This window comes from Leucopleurus acutus, assembly GCF_964270905.1.
Source record: "Leucopleurus acutus genome assembly, chromosome: 1".
In the NCBI taxonomy this organism is placed as follows: Eukaryota; Metazoa; Chordata; class Mammalia; order Artiodactyla; family Delphinidae; genus Leucopleurus; species Leucopleurus acutus.
The window spans coordinates 125,512,602-125,536,495 of record NC_139142.1 but is presented as its reverse complement, the minus strand read 5'-3'; the positions used below and the strand labels follow the sequence as shown (position 1 = coordinate 125,536,495).

Here is a 23,894-nt window from a genome sequence, read left to right as displayed (position 1 = left end):
TCTCTGCTTGCTTACCTCTGAAGCCATCATCAAACGTACTTATATTCTTTTAAGTATAGCCCAGGAGACATACTGTGCCATACACCTGTGCTATCCAGTACACTAGCCACTAGCTACATGTGGCTATTAAGCACTTGAAATATGGCTAAATCATATTGAGATGTGTTAAGTAGAAAATACATACTGGATCTCAAAGATTTAGAAGTATGAAAAAACAATCTAAAATATTTTAATGATTTTTGTATTTAAATACTGAGGTAGTAATTTTTTTCTCTCTTAATGGCTTTATTTTTTTATTAAAAAAATTTTTATTGGAGTATAATTGCTTTACAATGTTGTGTTAGTTTCTGCTGTACAGTGCAGTGAATCAGCTATATGTATACTATATCCCCTCCCTCTCAGACCTCCCTCCCACCACCTCCCCCCGTCCCACCCATCTAGGTCATCACAGAACACCGAGCTGAGCTTCCTGTGCTTTATAGCATGTTCCCACTAGCCATCTGTTGTACACATGGTAGCGTATATATGTCAGTCCTAATCTCCTAATTTGTCCTACCCTCCCCTTCCCTGTCCTGTGTCCACATGTCCGTTCTCTATGTCTGCGTCTCTATTTCTGCCCTGCAAATAGGTTCATCTGTACCATTTTTCTAGATTCCACATGTGTGTGTTAATATACGACATTTGTTTTTCTCTTTCTGGCTTACTTCAGTCTGTATGACAGACTCTGGATCCATCCACATCTCTATAAATGACCCAATTTCGTTCCTTTTTATGGCTGAGTAATATTCCATTGTATATATGTACCACATCTTTATCAAGAATATTTTAATGATTTTTATATTGAAATACTGGTGGTAATTTTTTGATGTATTATAAAATATTTAATTAAAATGAATTTCATCTGTTTTTTACTACTTACTGTGACTACTGGATAATTTAAGATTACGTATGTGGCTTGTATTATATTGCTATTAGTCAGTGAGAGTGTAGATAATTTTCCCATGCACTGACAGATCTTGAAGAACTGAAGCTCGTTATTTAGGTTTTTATAAAGCTTTTTGGCCCAGGGAAGAATTCTGTTTTTGTTTTGAAAACTTTTGACCTAAGATCAAATGATCCTTCATTCTGTAAGTCTCTTTGAAGTATCCCAAGAAGAGATTATTACCAGACGTTCCTTTATGAAATCATGCTTTAGGCATAGAAAGATGAAAAATCTAGATGTTTCTAACTGTATCATTAATAAATTATTTTACCTATTTGAATTGATAACTATTCCGTCTTTAAAATATATCAGTATCTTCCTTTCTAAAACATCTGAGCATTGAATATCTTTGATCTCCTTGGATGATCTTCTACTTTATAGATTGGAACACTGTTTTTAGGTTAGGCTCTCTGCTTTTGGTTCTTTTAGTGCTTTGGGGGAAATAATTTTAGTATTAACTATCAAATTGGTTTTTACCTTTCTGACAAAAGTCCTTGATTCTTGAGCTTAAATGGCAGACTGTAGGACATTGAACTTGGTGGCTTCGTTTTTTGAACAGATATTGAAATACTGAACCCTCTACAGCCCTAATAAAATCTAGAAAAGGGTAGTAGTAAGTCATGTCTCAAGAAGGCAGTATACACGAGGGTCACTTCAAGTACAATTTTAAGGAATATTCTTGTAGCCATTTATATGAACCATTAGCATAGTTTCTGATCTGCACATCAAGCATCACTGCCTGCATCTGACATCTTCAAGGAAGTCTCATTTTAAGTTCAGTCCTCTATAGCCATCCTCACTTTGGTTTCCTTCTTTTAGAATCTCAGTTAAGCATCTAGTAATGACTACCACAGGTTAGTATAATGCTTTTTAGTTTAAAAAGACTTACACAGGGCTTCCCTGGTGGAGCAGTGATTGAGAGTCCACCTGTCGATGCAGGGGACACGGGTTCGTGCCCCGGTCCGGGAGGATCCCACGTGCTGCGGAGCGGCTGGGCCCGTGAGCCGTGGCCGCTGAGCCTGCACGTCCGGAGCCTGTGCTCCACAACGGGAGAGGCCACAACAGTGAGAGGCCCGCGTACCACAAAAAAAAAAAAAAAAAAAAAGACTTACACGTATGTTACCTATTGATCACACATAAGGTACCTCCAAAGAAAATGAAGTCACTTACCTTTATCTGTTTTTCTCAATTTAAAGATCTGCCTTCTCTCTGATCCTGCTTTTTCATAAGGTAACATAAGAAGATATGAAGCTGCATGGCTGTGTAACTCTTTTTCTGAAACTATGCAGTAGGGGGAGAAGAATAGTTTACCCCACTGGGCTACCCACATGATTCTGTCCTCTGCATAATTTAGTTTGTTTTTGAAAGTTTAATATGTTTATTATAAAAATTCAAACAAAAACAGAAAGTGTAAAAAGTTTTTTTTTTTTAAGTTTGAAAAGAAAACAGAGCCTCCCAAAAATCTCATCTCCCAAAGAAAATGGAGTCACCTTTATAGATGGGTCTCTATGTGCATGCACTTGTCTCATGTTTCACTTCGTTATTTTTATGGGCACTGTTAACCTGTTCTGTTTGGAACCTGAGGCTGCCTCTGCAGATCAGCACTAGAGGGCATTGAAGCCCAGCAAAGAGTATATGGGTTGGGAGCTAGTCAGAGCCTTCATCCAGCCCACTTACTGGCAATACCTAATGTTTTTTGGAGAAGTAAATTCCCAAGTGATGAGACTAGGGCACAGTTTTTCTTCTTAATTAAAATATCAGTGTAAAATAGAGGCATTATTATCAGTTAGTATTTTTTACTGGATAATGGGGCAGTGTGTGACTACCAAATGTAAAATAGATAGCTTGTGGGAAGCAGCCACATAGCACAGGGAGATCCATTTGGTGCTTTGTGACCACCTAGAGGGGTGGGATAGAGAGGATGGGAGGGAGGGAGACACAAGAGGGAAGAGATATGGGGATATATGTATATGTATAGCTGATTCACTTTGTTATAAAGCAGAAACTAACACACCATTCTAAAGCAATTATACTCCAATAAAGATGTTAAAAAAAAATCAATGAGTGACCTTGCACAAGCCATTTAATCTTTTTGATCCTTAGTTTCCTTACTATAAATGAAAAAGGATTTGACTATTTAGTTCCATTTAACATTTATTAGCAATCTGTTACTTGCTTGTTGTTGTAGTATGGCTTTTATATAAATCATCTTGTTTAATCTTCACAAAAAATTTTGGAGGTATCATTCCTCAAGAAAAAACAGTTCATCTAAGTAAGAAGCATATCGCTGGTAGTGGCAAAATTGGAGTTCCTTCTTTCAAAAACCACAGTATTGGGACTTCCTTGGTAGTCCAATGGTAAAGAATCTGCCTTACAATGCAGAGGACGTGGGTTCAATCTCTGGTCAGGGAACTAAGATCCCACATGCCGCGGGGCAACTAAGCCAGCACGCACCACAACTACTGAGCTCGGGCGCCTCAACTGGAGAGCCTGCATGCTGCAAACTACAGAGCCCATGCACTCTGAAACCTGCGCACCGCAACTGCAGAGCCCACATGCCCTGGAGCCTGCATGCCACAGCTAGAGAGAAGCCCATGCACTTCAAAGAAGAGCCCGTGCGCCACAACGAAAGATCCCGCGTGCCGCAACTGAGACCCAACGCAGCCAAAAATAAATTAAAAAATAATAAATAAATCTTTTAAAAAAATGATATTTTTTTCCTGCTACATGTATCATGGTGTTTCTTACTACATAAATTTCTTTGAAGGAGTCTTTTTAACTTTAAAAAGTATATTTATGAGCAAATGCTTTCCTTTTATTTGACTGCACATTTGAGTCCTGTTGACTATTTGAACTTTTATTATCAACCTGAAAATCTGCGTTGAAAAAAATTGGGCAAATGCATAGATTGAGACTAAAGAGAACAACCAATATTGTTCAGTACCCTGCCTCCCCAAAGTACAGATTTTTACAGTCCTTTTAGAGCAAATTTTAATGGTAAAAGTCAGCATTTGGAACAACCAGCTCATATAATGAAAGATGCCTGTATATGGAAGAACAGCAAAAAAAGGAAAAATAACTCATTAGAAACTTTTTATGAAAATGAGTCATTATAGTCTAAACTTTGTAATACAGTCATCCCTCATTATCTTTGGAGGATTGGCTCTAGGACTCCCCTCGGATACCAAAATCTGCGCCACTGAGATCCCTAATATAAAATGGCGTAGTACAGTTAGCCCGCAGATACTGAGGGCTGACTGTACTACCAACATAATTTTTCAGTATCACTCAGTAGACATTGGTTATAGTGGATGAATCTATGATTCTTAAGTATTCTATATAGTCCTCTCATAGAATTTAAGTCCTTCAGAGTTTTATCAACATCAGAAGGTTTCTAGGTCTCAAACTATTCTCTCAGCTTTAGGACCTACATGGTTAGTTTGCTTTTCTTTCGAAAAGGAGCTACTAAGTACTCCCACTTTCTAAACGTTTTTTTGAAAAATTTCAGTTGTGTACAGGAGGAGAGAAAATGCAGTGAACTCTCCTGTCCTTATTCAGCCTCAACAACTAGTCTCTAGCTAATCTTATTTTTATATAACCCAATCTATAACCCTCCATTGATTATTTTGAAGGAAATCTCAAACATCATATGATTTCATCTCTTAATAAATATAGCTCTATGATTAACACACAAAAAAAATAGTGATTCCTTAATATTTGCAAGCATACAGTCAGTGCTCAAATTTCCACATCTCATTTTGTTTTATTTTTTCCTTTACAGTTTGTCTGAATCAGCATCCATACACTGCTATTGGTTGATAATCTCTTAATCTGTAGATGTTCTTCTAAATTTTTTCTTGTAGTTTTTGTATTTGTTGGAGAAGCTGGATCATTTGTTCTCTGGATTTTCCCACAGTCTGGGTTTTGCTGGTTTCATTCCCATGGTGCTATTTAGCATATTTTTCTTCCCCTCTTTTTCCTGTATAGTGGTGGTTAGATGTATATATGGTTCAATATGCAGACATGGTTCAGTATTTCAGCAAGAATATTCCCTTTCACTCTTATGGAACATACTTCTTATACTATACTGAACTAGATACCGTAATGTTACTCGAGGGAGCTGTTTTTCTGTTGAGGGCCACTGAGACAAAAGTCATTCTAGGTCTCATTCTTTTCTTTGTTTTCTGTTGTCCCCTGCCCCCATTTGACTTTCAGGTTAAGAATGGTTGGGAGGAGACTATTCACCCACCTGTTGATTGTTCCTGTATTATTTAGTTAAGGATGTAGAAGCCACATGACTGTTCTGAATAGTAATAAATACAGCTTACCTCTTAACAGCTTTTCCAATCTCTCTAGGCTTCCTGTGGTACATATAGCCACCTTTCCTACAGGAAAAATTCAGCTAGAGTTATTATATCAAATTCTTGGTATATCTTTGCCCTTTATACTTAGGCTTTGATGAACATTCTGCAAAGACTTGATGTAACAATCAAGTGATGCTTACAACATCACAGTTTTCTGGATTTTTGAACCAATTCAACACCAGGAAGGCCATATTCTCATCCTGGGAGAGAAAAAGCAGAGTCAGTATCAGTTACACATGAGTAATATCTTTGCCTTTAACTTTCAACAGTTCTGGAAAGTCATCTTCCTGCAGACCACCTCTGAATCTGTTTTAATACCTTTTGACTTGTATGGGTCTGATATTTAGTTTGCACCAAGGACTATGATCTGAATACTTTTTCCCACACTCCCATCCCTACCTTGCCTTCCTTTCTTTCCCTTTTCTTCCCTCTGTTCCTCCTTTTATTGATCACACATTTATAACTGCCTAATATGCACCAGGAAAAGTGATTTTAAGAAACAGATTAATAAGACATAGGCCTTATCTTTAAGGGAAAGGGGGGACTGCTGGGACCTTTAGTTATCTATATGAAAGAAACAAAGCTTATATCACATGCAGAATCCAGGGAAATTTAACCCCTTAAATGTGAAAAGCAAATGTTAAAAAAAAAAACCTCTGTGGCCTCATGATAAGGAAGACTTTTTTTTTTAAAGGAAGACTTAAGACACCAAAAACACTTCTCATGAAGAAAAATATTAATAAATTTGACTATATTAAAATAAAAACTTTCTGTAAAACAATGAATGCCATAAAACGAAAAACAAGTTGCAGTTGGGGAGAAGATATATGTAATTCAAATAATTGGCAAAAGATTAGTATCCAAAGTATAAGTGGGCTCCTCTAAGTAATATATATATATAATATTGGCAAATAACCAAATAGAAAAATGTGTAAAGGATATGAGTAGGAAGTTCACAGTCGAAAGATTAATGGTCATTAAACATGTAAAGACATTCAGCCTCACTAATAGGGGAATGCATATTAAAACAACAAAATATTTCACACACATGAGATTGGCGAAAGTCTGTCATTACCACATTTTGGAGAGGATAGAGAGAAATCATTCTCATACACAGTTCATGGAGTGTACTTTGAAGGGCAATTTAGCAATAATTAGAAAGTTGAAGATCAACATTCCAGAATTCCCCTGCAAGGTTTGTCTATGTATGTTTCTGTATGTGTCTATCTGAGGAAAAGTCTTGGCAGTGTGTATAGTAAGATCTGTGTGCCACATGTTTGTTGCAATATTGTGTGTTTCAAAAATAGAGCTGGAAATACCATAAAAGTCCTTCAGAGAGAGAAGGTATAAATAAAAAGTGGTATGTTCAAATAATGGGATACTATATGTATTACTTTGCTAGGGCTGCCACAACCAAGTACCACAGATGAGGTAGCTTAAACAACAGAAAATAATTTTCTCATAGCTCTGGAGGCTAGAAGTCCAAGATCAAGGTTTCAGCAGGGTTGATTCCTTCTGAGGGGTATGAGGGAAGGATCTCTTTTACAGGGCATTCTCCTTGGCTTGTAGGTGGCCCTCCCCTTATGTCTCTCCACATTATCTTCCCTCTCTGTATTTCTCTGTGTTCACCTTTCCCTTTTTTATAAACACACCAGTCATATTGGATTAACGTCCCTCAAATACTGATTAACATTTTGACTTGATTGCCCCTATAAAGACCCTATCCCCAGATAAGGTCACATTCTGAGGTACTGAGGGTTAGGACTTCAACATATGAATTTTGGGGTGGGAGAGATACAATGCAACCCATCACACTATGTAACAGTTAAAAATGGATAAACTAGAATGAATCAAAGCAGATAAACTTCTAAAGCCTATTAGGTAAAAGGAAAAAAAAAGATAGAGTGATATATGCATCATAACTCCATGTCTATAAAGTAAACAAAACTGCTTTATATAGTTTATGAGTAAACTCAACATCTATAGTAAAAATCTCAACATTTATGGGAATGGTAAACAGCAACTTCTGGATAGTTCTCACCACTGAGAAAGGAATGGTGAAATGCAATTGCAAAAGGACCATAGCAGCTTCAGTTTTATCCGTAAAGTTTTCTTCCTTAAGGGAACAAAGGCAAAATGTTCAGATTTGTTCAAACTGGTTGGCAGGTACATGAGTGTTATTAATATTCTTTGTAACTTTGCTATATTCCTGCAACTTGACAATTTAAAAAATAATAAGAGAAAAGAAAATATTAGTGAATGGAATAATGTCACTAAGTTGAAAAGTTAATTTTAATAATATAATCAGTAATTAAATCATAGGCGAAAGTTATAGAGTAGTGACAAGAGTTACTTCTGGTTGAAATTAGTTTTAATGTTCAGAGCAACAAAATGAATTTTATGATAAAATTAACAAACGTTTATAATACAGGCATACCTTGGAGATATTACAGATTCGATTCCAGACCACTGCAATAAAGTGAATATCAGAATAAAGTGAGTGGCATGGATTTTTTGGTTCCTAGTGCATATAAGAGTTATGTTTACAATATACTGTAGTTCATTAAGTGTCCAATAGCATTATGTCTAAAAAAAAAGCAATGTACCTACCTTAATTTAAAAACACTTTATTGCTAAAAAATTCTAACCATCACCTAAGCTTTCAGCGGGTCATAATGATTTTGCTGGTGAGGGTCTTGCCTTGATGTCGATGCTGCTGACTGATCAGGGTGGTGGTTGCTGAAGGTTGGGGTGGCTGTGGCAATTCTTAAAATTGCAGTAAAGTTAGCCACATCGATTGAGTCTTCCTTCCAAGACTGATTTCTCTGTAGCATGCAGTGCCGTCTGATAGCATATTACCTATAGTAGAACTTCTTTAAAAATTGAAGTCAGTCCTCCCAAACCCTGCCACTGCTTTATTAGCTAAGTTTATGTAATATTATAAATCCTTTGATGTTATTTCAACAATCTTCACAGCATCTTTAACCAGAAATAGATTCCATCTCAAGAAGCCACTTTCCTTGCTCATCCATAAGAAGCCACTCCTCATCCATTCAAGTTTTCTCATGAGATTCCAGCAATTCGGTCGCATCTTCAGGCTCCACTTCTAATGCTGGTTCTCTTGCTATTTCTACCACCTCTGCATTTACTTCCTCCACTGATGTTTTGAACCCCTCAAAGTCATCCATGAAGGTTGGAATCAACTTCTTCCAACTCGAATCATGAATGGAATCTAGAGTGGTAAATCCTTTCCAGAAGGTTTTCGATATACTTTGCCCAGGTTCATCAGAGGAATCACTGTCTGTGGGAGCTATAGCCTTACAAAATGTATCTCTTAAAGAATAGGACATGAAAGTCAAAATAAGTCCTGATCATGGGCTGCAAAATGGTTGTGTTAGCAGGCGTGAAAGCAACATTAATTTTGTTGTACATTTCCATCAGAGCTCTTGGATGACCAGGTATATTATCGATAAGCAGTAGTATTTCGAAAGGTATCTTTTTTTTTTTTTTTGAGCATAGATATTCAATAAACCGTGCTATAAACAGACGTGATTCCATCTAGGCTGAGCATATTTAGCATAATTCTTAAGGGCCCTAGGATTTTCTTAGTGGTAAGATGAGCATTGGCTTCAACTTAAAGTCACCAGCTGCATTAGCCCCTAACAAGAGAGTCAGCCTGTCCTTTGAAGCTTTGAAGCCAGGCATTGACTTTTCCTCTCTAGCTATGAAAGTCTTAGATGGCATCTTCTTCCAGTATAAAGCTTTTTTGTCTACGCTGAAAATCTGTTGTTTAGTGTAGCCACCTTCATTATTGATCTTAGCTAGATCTTCTGGATAACTTGCTGCAGCTTCTACATCAGCATTTGCTGCTTCACCTTGCACTTACATGTTATGAAGGTGGCTTATTTCCTGGAACCTCATGAGCCAACTTCTGCTAGCTTCAAACTTTTCTTCTCCTTCATCGAATTGCAGAGAGTTAGGGCCTTGCTCTGGATTAGGCTTTGGCTGAAGGGAATGTTGTGACTAGTTGGATCTTCTTTCCAGACCATTCAGACTGTCTCCATATCAGCAATAAGGCTGTTTTGCTGTCCTATCATTCATGTGTTCACCAGAGTAGCACTTTTAATTTCCTTCCAGAACTTTCCTTTGCATTTGCAACTTGGCTGACTGGTGCAAGAGGCCTAGCTTTGGGCCTGTCTCAGCTCTCTACATGTCTTCCTCACTTAGCTTAATCATGTTTAGCTTTTGATATTAAGTGAGGGACATATGACTCTTCCTTTCACTTGAACATGTAGAGGCCATTGTAGGGTTATTTATTGGCCTAATTTCAATATTGTTGTGTCTTAGGGAATAGGGAGGCCTGAGGAGAGGGTGAGAGATGGGGGATTGGCTGGTCAGTGGAGCAATCAGAACTCACACAACATTTATTGATTAATTTTGCCATCTTATATGGGCTCAGTTCATGGTGCCTCCAAACAGTTATAATAGTGACATCAAAGATCACACTTCACCATAACAGGTATAATAATAATGAAAAAGTTTGAAATATTGCAAGAATTACCAAAATATGACAAAGAGACATGAAGTGAGCAAATGCTGCTGGAAAAACGGCACCTGTAGATTTGCTTGATGCAGGGTTTCTCATCAACCTTCAATTTATAAAAAATGCATTGTTTGTGGAGAGCAAAAAAGCAAAATGCAATAAAACAAGATATTCCCGTGTCCTTTGTAGAAAGCAAGAAGTTCACTTTTCATACCTGAAGAAGTTTGAACTTTTGAAGTGACTCATTTGTGGAGCATTCTGTCGGGCATGTTAGGGAACATCTCATATGTGACTCAACACATAGCATATAAATGACTTTATTCTCTACAGTCTAGAGCAGTGGCTCTTAACTAGGTATGTATGATAGTAGGTGGGGCGTTTTTGGTTGTTATAATGTCTCTTGACACTTAGTGGGTAGCATCTAGTAATGCAAAACATCCTGTAATGTATAGGTCAAACTTGTAAAGAAGGATGCCAATAAATGTCAATGGTCCATTGAGAAATGTTGGTCTACAGGCTAATTTCCTTTCAAAGCAGATCACCTGAAGGTTCAAAAAAGCAGATAAGAACTGTGAAACAGTAACTATTTTTAAAGCATTTTGGGTTATAAAAATAAACAGTACTTTCTTGATTAGTCACCGGTAGCATCAAAATGAATTTTTCTTAGTTTTATGATAACAATTATTTGTTTTTCACTGAGGTAAAATTTACATAACATAAAATTAACCATTTGAAGTGTACAGTTCAGGGACTTCCCTGGTGGCGCAGTGGTTAAGAATCCTCCTGCCAATGCAGGGGACATGGGTTCAATCCCTAGTCTGGGAAGATCCCACATGCTGCAGAGCAACTAAGCCTGTGTGCTGCAACTACTGAGCCCACATGCTGCAACTACTGCAGCCCGCGCCTAGAGCCTGTGCTCCACAACAAGAGAAGCCACCGCAGTGAGAAGCCCACACACCACAACGAAGAGTAGCCCCCGCTCAACGCAACTAGAGAAAGCCTGCATGCAGCAACAAAGGCCCAACGCAGCCAAAAATAAATTAAAAATAAATAAATAAAGTGTACAATTCACTGGTATTTAGTACATTCACAGTGTTGTGTAACCAACACCTCTGTCTAGGTCCAGAATTTTTGTCATTACCCCAAAATGAAGCCCCATATGCATTAAGCAGTCACTTCTCATTCTCCTGTCGTCTCAGCCCCTGGCAACCACCAATCTGTCTTCTTAGATATTGTGGGTATTTTATATATATGAAATCATATAATATGTGACCTTTTGTGTCTGCCTTCTCTTAGCACAAAATTTTTTAAGATTCATCCATGTTTAGCACATGTCATTACTTAATTCCTTTTTGTGGCTAAATAATCCCATTGTGTGGCTGTATTGCATTTTGTTTATTCATTCATCCATCGATGGACATTTGGGTTGTTTTCACCTTTTGGCTCTTGTGAATAGTGCATCTGTGAATATTTATATACAGGTTTTTGTTGGCATAGCTGTTTTCATTTCTTTGGGTATATACCTAGGAGTAGAATTGCTGGATTTTATGGTAATTCTGTGTTTAACTTTTTGAGGAAACGCCAAACTGTTTTCCACAGCAAGTCTACCATCTTAAATTCCCACCAGTAGTGTATAATCGTTCCAATTTCTCCACATTCTCACCAACAGATCCCAGTTATATTTAAGATGACACTCTAAGTAATTGAATCAAAATGTCTGGATAGTGGGATTTTTTTATCACTATAAAAAATATAAAATTTTTTATATTTTTCTGGCTACACCTTTTAATCTTTATAGAATTAGCTACTATTACTATGGTTATTTTTTAATGTAAAATTTTATTTGTTCTCATTTGAGCAAACTAAAAGCTTCACATTCATTATCGACAAGTGTAAGGTTAAAATTCGTTTTATATGTTGGATTGTGAGCTGAGTTGTAATCCACAAAAAAGATCTGAAGTCTTAATATATTTTAACAGGAGTATTTTACAAGAGAAGAATGTAAGAGTTTGATTGGTCCTGGTAAGACTAGAATGCAAAAGGTTCTTACGGTTGATACATTACACGGTACTCTGCTACCTCAGATTTTCTGTGGGTGAAGTCTTGTATCTAGTGTTCACAGATCTCTATTTCTGCAACACAAGAATTTTGAATCAAGAATATAGGAATTGTGAGTCTGAATTCAAACTTGGGGACTCCAAATAAATTTAGAAGTAGTACTGAACTTTTGGATGGAGGCCAAACTGGTGTTGGAAGAGATGAGTGGGAGTCTCTTAGAATGATATTATTTGCATTAAACAAATAGTTTAGAAACAACTTGTTTAAAGTGGGGAAGCAGGTTCTGAAATGTTTTTAGCAAGAGGAGTCTCCAAGTGTTCTTTCACGCATCCTTTTACTTACAGTGTATTTATTATATACCATGTGTGTTTGGCCCATGACTGTTAATTTAGTTATTGTATCATATTTTAAGTCTGAAGAAAGGAAATATTACAGGGTATTTTTATGAAGTGTTTCTTTGAGGTAAAGTAGGCTTAGATTAAGTTAATTGTTTTTGTTTTTTAAACATGTGCTTCTTCAATTTACTCTCTCTTGTGTAGTCCTACTGGGTAAGAAAGTTTTCCCCAACTTCACTCTGTAATTTGATTTAGGGAAAACAAAATATGCTTTCTCAAACTGTACCCCTCTTCTGTAAGTTTTTATATGCTCTCCTTGCTGGTGTGTTTTCCCCTTTTTCTTACTCCATTGGTCTAGGATTAAGCTTTACTTTATAACATTGTGGTGATCTGACTTGATATGCGAAGGTTGAACTAAAAGATTTAGAAGATGAATGATTGTCATGTTTCATAAACTTTGTAATTACAATAGCACAGCAAAATTATCGTCCTGATATTTTGTTTTTATCTAATACCAAAATACCAGGTTGATACTACTTAATTAAAATGTTTACAAAATAACGATTTTTAAAAAAATAAGTGAGACCAAAAGTTTAATGCATATCAAATATTATCAATTATCAACAATTCAGAAAATGTCAAAAACCTTATAAAAATATTAATGTTAAATAGATATTATTTGAACATAAGCTATTTGTGGATAAAATTAACAAAATACATTTTGAATAAAAATACACTTTTATTCAAAAATAAAAATGAAGAACACTTAAGTGCAGGTTCAAATGTGCATCAGTGGTTCATTATTGAGCGATGATCATATCTTTGTGCATATTTTTCCTGCTGCTGAAGAAGTTTTCTTAAACTTAATGAGTTGAAATAATGGTGAAAAAATAATTATAATCCCAAATATATTCATAGATAATCTCATTTCTTGTTTGATAGCTTTGAGATTTTTTAATTTAAATTTTATATATTTAAGGTTCATTTTTGATTGAAGTTTTAATGCTCATAGTTTAATGAGTCAAAAAGGTCTTACAAGACTAGCTAAGAAGAACCACAGTCCCCCAACTACTAACTTATTGCCTTGTCAGAGAGAAAAGCCAAGTGCGGTAAATACCTCCTCTCTCTTTTGCTCTCTCACCTCCTTCTCGTGACTAATATCAGCCCACTGGAAACCAAAAGGGAAGGAAGTCATATAGATACAATGCATAAAGGCCAACCTCCTTTTGCAGAGGGTGGGAATTGGATCTGAAAGGGCAAACAGGAAAAATTTAGCCCAATAGTTTTAATTTCTAAGACACCACTTTTTAGTGACTTTTTTTTTTATATATAGTAATATAGTACCCAGTTTTTGGTTTTTACCTTTGTGAGAATTAAAATTTTTTCCTTCTTTCATGGTCTTCTTCCTTCCAAGTGACGGTTTCATGCCCCCTTTATAAGGGGAATGTTCTGTCTTCCATATTAGAGATTTTTCCCAATTGTACACCCATCTGAGTGAATTTAAGAGTGAGGCACAAAAAGCTGACAGGAAGGTCTTTGCAGATGGATGGGGCTTCTGCTTTCTCATTCAGTAGGCCTGAAGTGGGACTTACAAATTTGCATTTCTAACTAGTCCCAGGTGTTGCTAGTCCAAGAATCACATTTTAAGAACCACTTTATTAAGGAGACTCACATCTATGAAAGGAATGGATTGGAGGGAAGCAGAGAGAAAGTTAAGCTGCAGTGCGGAGAGTTCTGAAGCTACAATGGCCCATCAGAGATGTCCAAGTTAAGACAAAGAGCTGGGCCTTTATTACCCCCATGTTGATCAGCCTCTGGATGTGGGCTGTCCCTGGAAGGAGATATGACCTTAGGGAGTGAAGTTTTCTTCAGCATAGGTATCCCCATAGGGGGCTGACAGCTGAGGGCTTTCTGCTGGAAGCACTCCCAGCAGGTGTGGGGGACAGAGTCCTTCTTTCCTGAAAAGGGGAAATGGGTATATTACAGTATATTACAGAGTCCATATATGCTTTTTCCTAGTCATTTGCTGAGCTTCTTTGGATATGTAAGTTTGTGTTTTTTGCAAAATTTGGGGAAATTCTGGCCATTATCAGATATTTTTCTGTCTCATTATCTTCTCCAGTGGTACATAATTAGACCACTTGATATTGTACTATGAATTTCTGAAGCTCTATTATTTTGAAGATCTTTTTCTTTCTCCTTTAGAATCAGTAAAATGTATTGATTTATTTACTGGTTTAGTGTCCCCTTTTCTGCTGTAGCTGATCTCCTTTAAGGTAATCCAATGACTTTTTCATTTCAGATATTGTCCTTTTTACTTCTAGAATTTCCATTTGGTTCTTTCATTTTGGTTCCGTCTCTCAGCTGAGATTCCTCCCAGGTGTACATTTATTATGACCATATTTTCCTTTAAATACTTGAATGTGTTTGTAATACTTGCTTTGAAGTCTTCATCTGCTAATTCTGATGTCTAGGTCGTTCAGGATTTGGTTTCTTTGAGCTGCTTTTTTTTCTTGACTCTGGGTCTCTTTTTCCTTTGTTCTGGTAAATTTTGCTTGTGTAATGGGTATTCTGAGTGATATGTTGTAGACTTTGGATTCTGTTATTTTTCTCTGATGAGTGTTAATTTTTTTTATCCTGGTTGCCAGTTAACAGGGCTGGATTCAAACTCCAACATTATCTCTTTTGTGTTAAGTAACAACAAAAGTCTCGACTCACATCTTTACACCTTCCAGCTATTGCTTTTTGCTGGTAACCTTGGAGTCTTCCCCAAATGAAGGTCATCCAAATATTTGGGCATAGTTTATACAGAAATTTTGTGACATTTTCTTTTCTGGGATTCATCTTTATTTTACAGTGGCTCTGGCAGCCCTAGACTTTGTCCTGTGGCTCCTCAGCTAGCAAGAAGGCAGATTTCTGCTTCCGTCCTGAGTGATTGTTGCTGTGTGGGCAGATAAGTGCTATCAGGCAACAGCCCTATAAATACAGCTCCTACCTGGTGCAGTTCCTTCTTTTAAGGATGACTTCCCTCCAGTTGCTACCTGTTTTTGGTCTTGTTTGTTTTTATATTTTAATGTTTGTTTTTATATTTTATCCACAGTATATAATTGTTAAGGGTGGGAAGGTTACTCTAATATAAGTTAGTTTGTCATTTCAAAGCAGAACATTACAATAGTGAAGCATTATTTTATTTTAGTTCAGTCAAAGCATCCATTATTCAAAGAATATTTTAGGAAATTGTAAAACATCCAGTAAATGGAATATTACGATACATTATGTTAAATTTTTGAAACAAAATTTGGAAACAAGGATGTCTGCTATCACTGCTACTCTTCACCTTTAGATGAGAGATTTTAGCCTAAGTAATTAGATAAGAAGCGGGGTGTGGGGGTGAGGGGAGGCCTAAAGATTGGAAAGGAAAAAAAATATTTTCATTAATTGTAAGTGAAATTATTATCAACAAGAGAATCTACATACTATTAGAACAGATAAGAGTTCAGGAAGGCTGCTGGATATAAGGTCAGCATAGAATACCAATAGTTTTTCTGCACATCAGCATGCACATTAGCAAAAGTCAATTGGAAAACATATTAAGAAAAAAGAGATACAGTTTACAATACCATCTACAAGCTACCTAGTACTCTGTAACAAAAGATATAGAGAAAATTACATGACATTCTTAAAGAACAGACAAGAATAAATTCAAATTATCAGTCAACTCCCCCAGTTCAATCTACAACATCAGTGCAGTTCAATAAAACTCTTAGGACTTTTGTTGAGTTGGAAAAACAAAAAGCTCATCTGGAAATTAGAGGTCCAAGAATTCTCAAGGCTGTTCCGAAAATGGTTGAGGAGTGTCATACAAATTCAAAGTGTGGTGTTGGCTTAAGTATAGACAAGTAGATTAATAATAAAACTGAAAAAAAGCTGGAAACAGATTCAAACATATATGTAAACTTGACATAATAAAATAGAGAACAATTGGTTTGCCAGATACCAAGAAGAATAAATTCTGATTAAAATAAAGATCAAAAACAAAAAAGCTACCTTCAGAAATTTTAGAATGAAATATAGAATGTCTTTAAAACCTTAGCTAGATGGGATTTCTTATGACATAAAACACAGGTCATAAAGTAAAAAAATTAATAAATTTTACTAAGTCAAAAATTTAAACTTTAGTAAGTTATTAAAATGTACCACTAACAAACTTAAGTATATGTAACAAGCAAAAGATTAGTATTCAGAGTATATTAAGAACTACTACAATTTAGTAAGAAATCATCAACTCCACTTAAAAATGGGCAAAAGCCAAGAACCAACAGTTTATGGAGGAGAACCCATGTGGTCAAAAAGCAGGTGAAAAGGTATACAACAATGCTAGTAATTGGGATAATGACAAAGAGTTTTTCATACCCATTAGAATAGTAAGTTTTTAATATATGTCAGCATAATATATGTATCATATATAAATGGCATATGTATATACATTTTTTTTTCGCGGAAGTTGACAGGAAAATAGGGACTACATATACTGCTGATGGAAGTATGAATGTATACAAGTGCTTGCGAAAGGAATTCTGTAATACATAATAAAACTGAAAAGATACATCCATGAATCCCAGAAAATCAACTTTTAGACTTATAACTGAGAAATTTTTGATTGTGTATACCAGGAGACATGTGCAAAGATATTATTGCAGCATTGTTTGTAGAAAAACTGAAAAGTACATAATTGGCTTTCAATAGAGGAATGGATGAATAAATTTGATACATTCATTCAATGGAATACTTTGAGCAGTTGAAATAAATGGACTTCATCTAAGTGTGTCAACATGGAAAGATCTCAAAAACAGGGTTCAGTGAAAAGGACATTTGCAGAATATATACAATGTAATGGCATTTATATAAACACTTAAAAGCTTCATGGAGCAATAGTGTATGTTGCTTGTAGATCTAATACAGGTATTGAAATACCACCTGGGAAGGTTATACATCAGATTAATGATGGTTGTGTTTGGGAAGGTAGGGGAGGGTGTGAGACTGGACAGAAGAACAAAGGGGACTTAAATGTCTTCTATATCCCTCTATCATGTTTGTGTTAAGTATGAAGGGCTAGATTTAGATATGTTCCCATTTTACTTTATAAGTTTATTCTTTAAAAGGCTGTCTTTTACATACTCTTTTCAGAGATTTACCAACTTGTTTGTTTGTGATAGGAAGTCACAGTCATCCTCTGTACATATCCTGTAGAGCAGTCAGTTTCTCGTAGAAGGGGAATATATTTAGATCTATTGTTTTTAAAATCATCACATTTTCAAGTTCATATTAATTTCTCTGAAAACGCTTTCTTAAGTGGTCCCAAAGAGTTGTCTTTATATGGGGGACTAAATGTCTGTTTGTCATTCATTTATTCAACAGATTTTATTGAACATCTAACATATGCCAAATGGTAATACAGTAGTGAGCAAAACAGATGCATCCTGCTGTCATAGAGTTTAAATTCTAGACAAGGAAGATAGCCAGTAAACAAATAAATTAATAAAAATATTAAATGGCGGTAAGTGCAGTAATGAAATTTAAAACAAGATAAGAGGGATAGAGCGTGATGGAGAGTATTTTACATGAGGAAGTAGGGAAGAAGTGTCTGTGAAAGATAATATTGAGCAAAGTCATGAGGAAAGTGAACAGATAAGTTGTATGGGAGAAGATTCTTAGATGCTGACCGAAAAAGCCAGTGCAAGGCCCTACTTCTGCCTTGAGAAGCAGCATGGAGGACAGCGTGGCAGGAGCTGAATGAATGAGGAGTAGACTAATATGAGATGAGATGAGAAAAATAACAGAGGGCTGGATCATACAGGGCTTTGTTGGCCGTGATAAGGACCTTGGAGCGTAGGACTAATGTGGTGGACAGTATCACTCTGGCTACTTGGTTGAGAATAGCCCACAAGGTAGGTGGTGGGGGTGTAAAGATAGAAGCAGGGAGACCAGATAGAAGGTTATTATAACAGTTTTGAAAAGAAATGATAATGGTTTAGACGAAGGTGGTGAGAAATGGTTGTTTTGTGGGTTTTTTTGGCTGTGTCGGGTCTTAGTTGCCACATGCGGGATCGACGTGTGGGCTTCTTTCTAGTTGTAGCACTCAGACTTGTCTCTAGTTGTGGCACGTGGGCTCCGTCTTTTCTCTAGTTGTGGCATGTGGGCTTCTATCTAGTTGGGGCATGCAGGCTCAGTAGTTGCACGCCGGCTTAGTTGCCCCGTGACATGTGAGATCTTAGTTCCCCGACCAGGGATCGAACCCGAGCCCCCTGCATTGGAAGGCAGATTCTTAACCACTGGACCACCAGGGAAGTCCCGGTTGTATTTTTGATATATTACTTTTTAGCATCAATTCTTAATCTGTAGATTACCTTCTTATCTGAGGGAAACTGTGGGAGTTATTAAGAAGAGGGAAAAACAGCACACTTTAGCTGCTAATGAGTGAGAAGCTATACACACAATCTCCAAAGATTTTAAACTTCTAAAGATCTTCTGTGGGATGGTAAGGAGGGGATTTCAGTTCCTCTTACCTAGAGGTATCATTTACTTTTTCCTTTTAGTCATTGTGAATTTTGCAGTTGAGCTTAATCCAGTCATACTTTGTTCTTTAATGAAATTTGAAATTCAAGTACAGGTGTAAAGTTTTGAGGTTACTGATTGAATTAACTGAATTGTGATTTAAATACTTATTTTTACTTACTCTATAGATTAACTGTATAGCTATATACAAAGGTAAATAACCACTTTTTTTTTCATTTATTTGGCTCTAGAACCTTTTATGGAAAATAATTTGGTTTGTAACATCTATTCAAGATAGTATATAAACTGTGTTTGAACTTTTGCATGATTTCATTGCATTTGCACTTTGATGTTTTAAAATCCAAATTATAGTTCAGTTATTTTATACTGAACTATATTTATATTTTATATATTATTTATATTTTATTGTTCACTTTTTTATATATTATATAAAAATATATATTAATTGTTCACTTATATTCAATAGTTCAGTTAAATTTTTATATAGTGGCTTTTTGTGTTATTTATTTCTAAATACAGTCTTTCTCTCCAACTTATTACCATATTAGCTAATCTTTATTATTACTTTTATGTCTATGGATTCTGTGTGTGTGTGTGTGTGTGTGTGCATGAGAGAGGGGGAGAAAGAGAGGAGGGGAAGAGAATCTACTTTTTTTTTTTTTGGCCGTGCCACGCGGCATGCAGGCTCTTAGTTCCGCAACCAGGGATGGAACCCACATCCCCTGCAGTGGAAACGAGGAGTCTTAACCACTGGACTGCCAGGGAAGTCCTCGAGAGAATCTACTTTGTAATAAGTCTTTAGAAATACAGATAATGTTACACCATTATGGCTTTTAAATGCTAAACAAATCATTGTCCAGAGTGGCAGGCATAGAGTAAAAATCATAATTCATTGTAAACTCTGTGTTCTATTTCTATGTGTAATAATACATCTGCACTTTTATGTATCACTAGAAACAAACTTTGTTCAAAAACATCTTTTACAAAGATAGAGCATATCAGCAATAGGGTGACTGTAGCAGTGAACTCAGAAAATATTCTGATCATGCTTTAGGATTGAATTTAGTACAATGAGTGGGAAGCAGACTTTTGTTTTGCTTTGTGAAACATGCAGTTTCAGGGTATGATGCCTACTCTTAATAACTTTTGCTTATTTTTTTCATGGTACAGATAACGAATTACCATGTCTGTTTGAAAATGCTTTGAACATTTAATAAATTTATCAGTCTTATTAACTTAACTTTCTTTTTCTTTTAGCAAAACTATACAATCTAAAGTGGACTGCATTTTGGTAAGTAAAATAACTAATCTTAAAGTTCTTTTGTTATAAGGCTTTTCCCACTATATAAAATACATTTTTGAGTAAATATTTATTTTATGTATAACTCAATTTAAGTGAATAAAATTTGACATTTAATTACAACCCTAGGGGTGAACTGGCTATGTGCTGTCTAGATACTTTCCTATATCTCATCAGTAATAATTGCATGTTTTTGAAACTTACTGGCTTTTACTAAAGATCACTTCAGCATTTAATAAAGTGAATGTTTATTTTTCTTTTCTAATAACTCTTAAAGGATTTGTTAAAGAAAAAATTCAAGATGTTTGATGGGTTAAGTTTTGTTGTGATAGTGTATTTTTTGTATTTGCGTTGCTAGACTTCAGGAATTAAAGCCACAATAATAGTTTACATTCAGGTTTGACTTGCAGACTATAAGAATTTGTTTAAATGATAGCTTTTTAAAATACTTTATGGGTTGGTTTTTGTTGCTATAATATACTTTTTATGTTTGGATTGCTGGCCTTCAGGCGTTAAAGCCACAAAAATAGTTTAAATTTAGATTGTGTTTTTAGTTCCTTAGATCTTCTCTTAAACATATGAGGGAAGAAGTATGCAGCTACTGAGACTACTGGAATAGTACTGACTTCTTTCATGGAAGTGTATATTAATGGAATGTTCCCTAGGCTCTAGAATATTCAGTGATTCTGCACTGTTAGATTCCCCAAAATGTCACTGTAGTTAGTCCTCTTTCTATATTTGTGATATCAGAACTTTCTTATTCAGGTTCAGGTCTTCACTATAAGCTAACATTTTTTTGTTAGGGAGTAAGTGTCTGTAGTGTCTGGTGCTGAAATAGTATGGGATCTTATTAGCTTATGATATTATTGTTAGTTTCTAGGTAGGTGAGTAGATAACAGTACTTCATAGGAGAACAGGTAACTTGATCAGTTCTCCTATGCCTTTCTAACCTAATAGTTAAGAAAGGGGACTTTGTGGGGATGTTTTCCCCTTTTTTTCACTTACCTTTATTATCTTTTTTTTTCCCACAGTAACCTTCTGAAGCAGATAATCTTGTTACTTCCCTTTTACAAATGAAGAAACTGATGCTCTTGCATTTACTTCAAAAAATAATTATTGAGCCCATGCTAGGTATAAGGGATACAATATTAAAAGGACATGTTGCCTTGCCCTCAAGAAATTCAGTCTGTTAAAATAGATTTAATAGTGCTCTTAAGATATAGGGAGGTGGTGATTGGGGATGGATTGGGCGACCTTACCCCCAACCCCCAGAGCATTTTCTGAATCTCCCATCTCTGGAGTCTCATTGTTTATATCTATCACTCAGTAACTATTGCATAATTACTCTGTGCTAGACCCTGTCTGGGTGTCAGAATACAGTGGTAAACAAGACAGATACAGTTGCTATCTAAGACCTCCTGCCCTTTTTTTTTTTTTTCCAGTATCTGAGATAATGTTGGAGAATTATTTAATTTTTTCTTTTCATTGAGAAAATTGAGACAGAAGACTACTATAATTTATTAAATATGGCATTTATAAAATACTAAATAAGAACAAAAAGGGTTTTTTTTAATCTTTCAAGAGTTCAGAAGTGTTTATATTTTAGCATAAGTTTTAAACTTATATGTATTTGATGAACAAGATAGTAAGATCTCTGTCTTCATGAATCTTACATTTTATTGAGTGAAGTAGCCATTAAATGAATGGTAAAATAAGTAAACATTATAACTTCAGGTAACCATAAATACTATTACAGAATTTTTAAAGGCAACAGGAGACAACTGATGGTGGGTAGGATAACCTCAGATTGGGTGATTAGGAAAAGTCTCTGAGGAAATGACATTTGAGAGAAGACCTGAATAATAGGAAGCCAGTCTTGTGTGAAGATCTGCCAGTGACACATACTAGGCAGAGGGAACAGAAAGTACAAAAATTCTGAAGCAGAAATGAGTCTGGGATGTTTGAAGAATACAAAGAACCCAGTATGCTGGAACTTATCAAAGGAGGAGAGGATGATAGGAGAAAAGTCTAGATAGGGCTTATTTAGCTATGGCAAATAGTATGTATTTTCTTCTAAGTGAGTGGAAAGCCAATTAAAAGGTTGTAAGTAAGAAAATAGTATGATCTCGCTTTTTTGTTTGTTTTTGTTTTTCTGTTTTTTAATACCTTAGCTGTTGTTGGAAAATGGGCTTGTAGGGGGATGAGAGTAGGAGCAGGAAAGCCAGTTAGGCTATTGGAAAAGTCCAAGTGAGAATATAAGGCTCTTGCTCGGATGATGACAGTGGAAGATGGGGAAAAAATAGATGAATTCAAGGCATATTTTCGATATAAAGCCAGTAGGCCTTGCTTGCTGACGTATTGAATGTGAAGGGAGAAACAAAGAGGAATTAAGGATAATTTCTTTTGGTCTAAAGGATTTCCTTTAGTATTTCTTACAAGGCAGGTTTGCTCATAATGAATTCTCTTGATCAGTATTTATCTGTGAATGTCTTTATTTTACTTTCAGTTTTGAAGGATAGTTTTCCTCCTTTGGCCTTCATTGTTTCTGATGAGAAGTCAGTCATTAATCATGTTGTTTTATGGTACATGATGAGTTGTTTTTCTCTTATTGCTATCAAGATTCATTCATAAATTCATTCACTGTTCACTCACCCACCTACTCTTGCTTTCAACAGTGTGACTATATATGTAGGTGTGGATCACTTTGTGTTTATCCTACTTTGGGTTTGCTGAGTTTGCATCTGTAGATTAATTTGATTTGGGAAGTTTTCAGCCATTATTTCTTCAAATACTTTTTCTGTCCCTTGGATTCCCCTCTCCATAGAAAGCTGCCATTACACTGCTGTTGAAATTATTGATTTTATCACTCTAGTCTCTGGGGCTTTGTTTCTTTTTTTCTGATTATTTTTCCCTGTGTTCTAGTTTCTCTATTTTTATTAAGATTCCCTATTATTTCATTCCTTTTCATCATGGTTTCCTTTTTATGTTTACACACAGTCAGCCTCATCCATGTGGGATAGGTCATGGGAGAAGCCCCAAGCAAGAGTAAAACAGACTCTCACAGTTAATACCTGAAGTTCAGCAGTTTTTAATGACCAAAGACTTCTCAGTTTGTTGCCTTTCATCAGTTTCCAAAGCCCTAAAATCATTCTTTTTGACAATTTTTCATCATTTTAGAGTTATTTTGAGGGGAGGATTTGCTGGCTATTCATTCCATTTGTTCTAGATAGCTCAGCTTTCTCACATAGATTTTATCATGTTTTCTTCAAGAAGTTTTATAGTTTTAGCTTTTTCTGTTAGGTCTGTGAACCATTTTGATTTAAATTTTCTGTCTGGTATAAGGTGAACTTCAGTGTTTATTTTTTACCGTATGGATAGATATCCAGTTGTTCCAGCATCACTTATTGAAAAGTCTACCCTTCCCCAATCACTTCCTATATCAAAAACCATTATGCGTGGGTCTTTGGCTAGAGTCTCTTTTTTCCATCAATTGCTGTCTCTTTCTTTATGACATCACCACACTGTCTTGTTTACAGTAGCTTTGTCAAAAGTCTTGACATCAGGTAGTGTGATAATTCAAATTGGTTTTGGCATTTCCATACAAATTTCAGAATAACCTTGTCAATTTCTTTCAACAAAAAAGTCTACTGGGATTTGTTTGTGATTACAGTGAATTTATTGATAGATTTGGGGCCAGTGGACATCCTAATGACAAGTTTTTTAATCCATAAGCATA

The 23,894-nt window shown here is 35.7% G+C and overlaps 1 protein-coding gene across 1 annotated transcript in view; it reads left to right on the top strand.

Moving 5' to 3' along the window:
* Positions 1-23,894, top strand: part of RFX7 (regulatory factor X7) — a gene marked incomplete at its 5' end in the record, with an annotated part of 150,023 nt that overhangs the window by 32,355 nt on the left and 93,774 nt on the right. Inside the window, one exon of the mRNA XM_082846338.1 lies at positions 20,116-20,149. Within this exon, the coding sequence (XP_082702464.1) occupies positions 20,116-20,149 (34 nt within the window). The remainder of the gene's footprint in view (positions 1-20,115; positions 20,150-23,894) is intronic.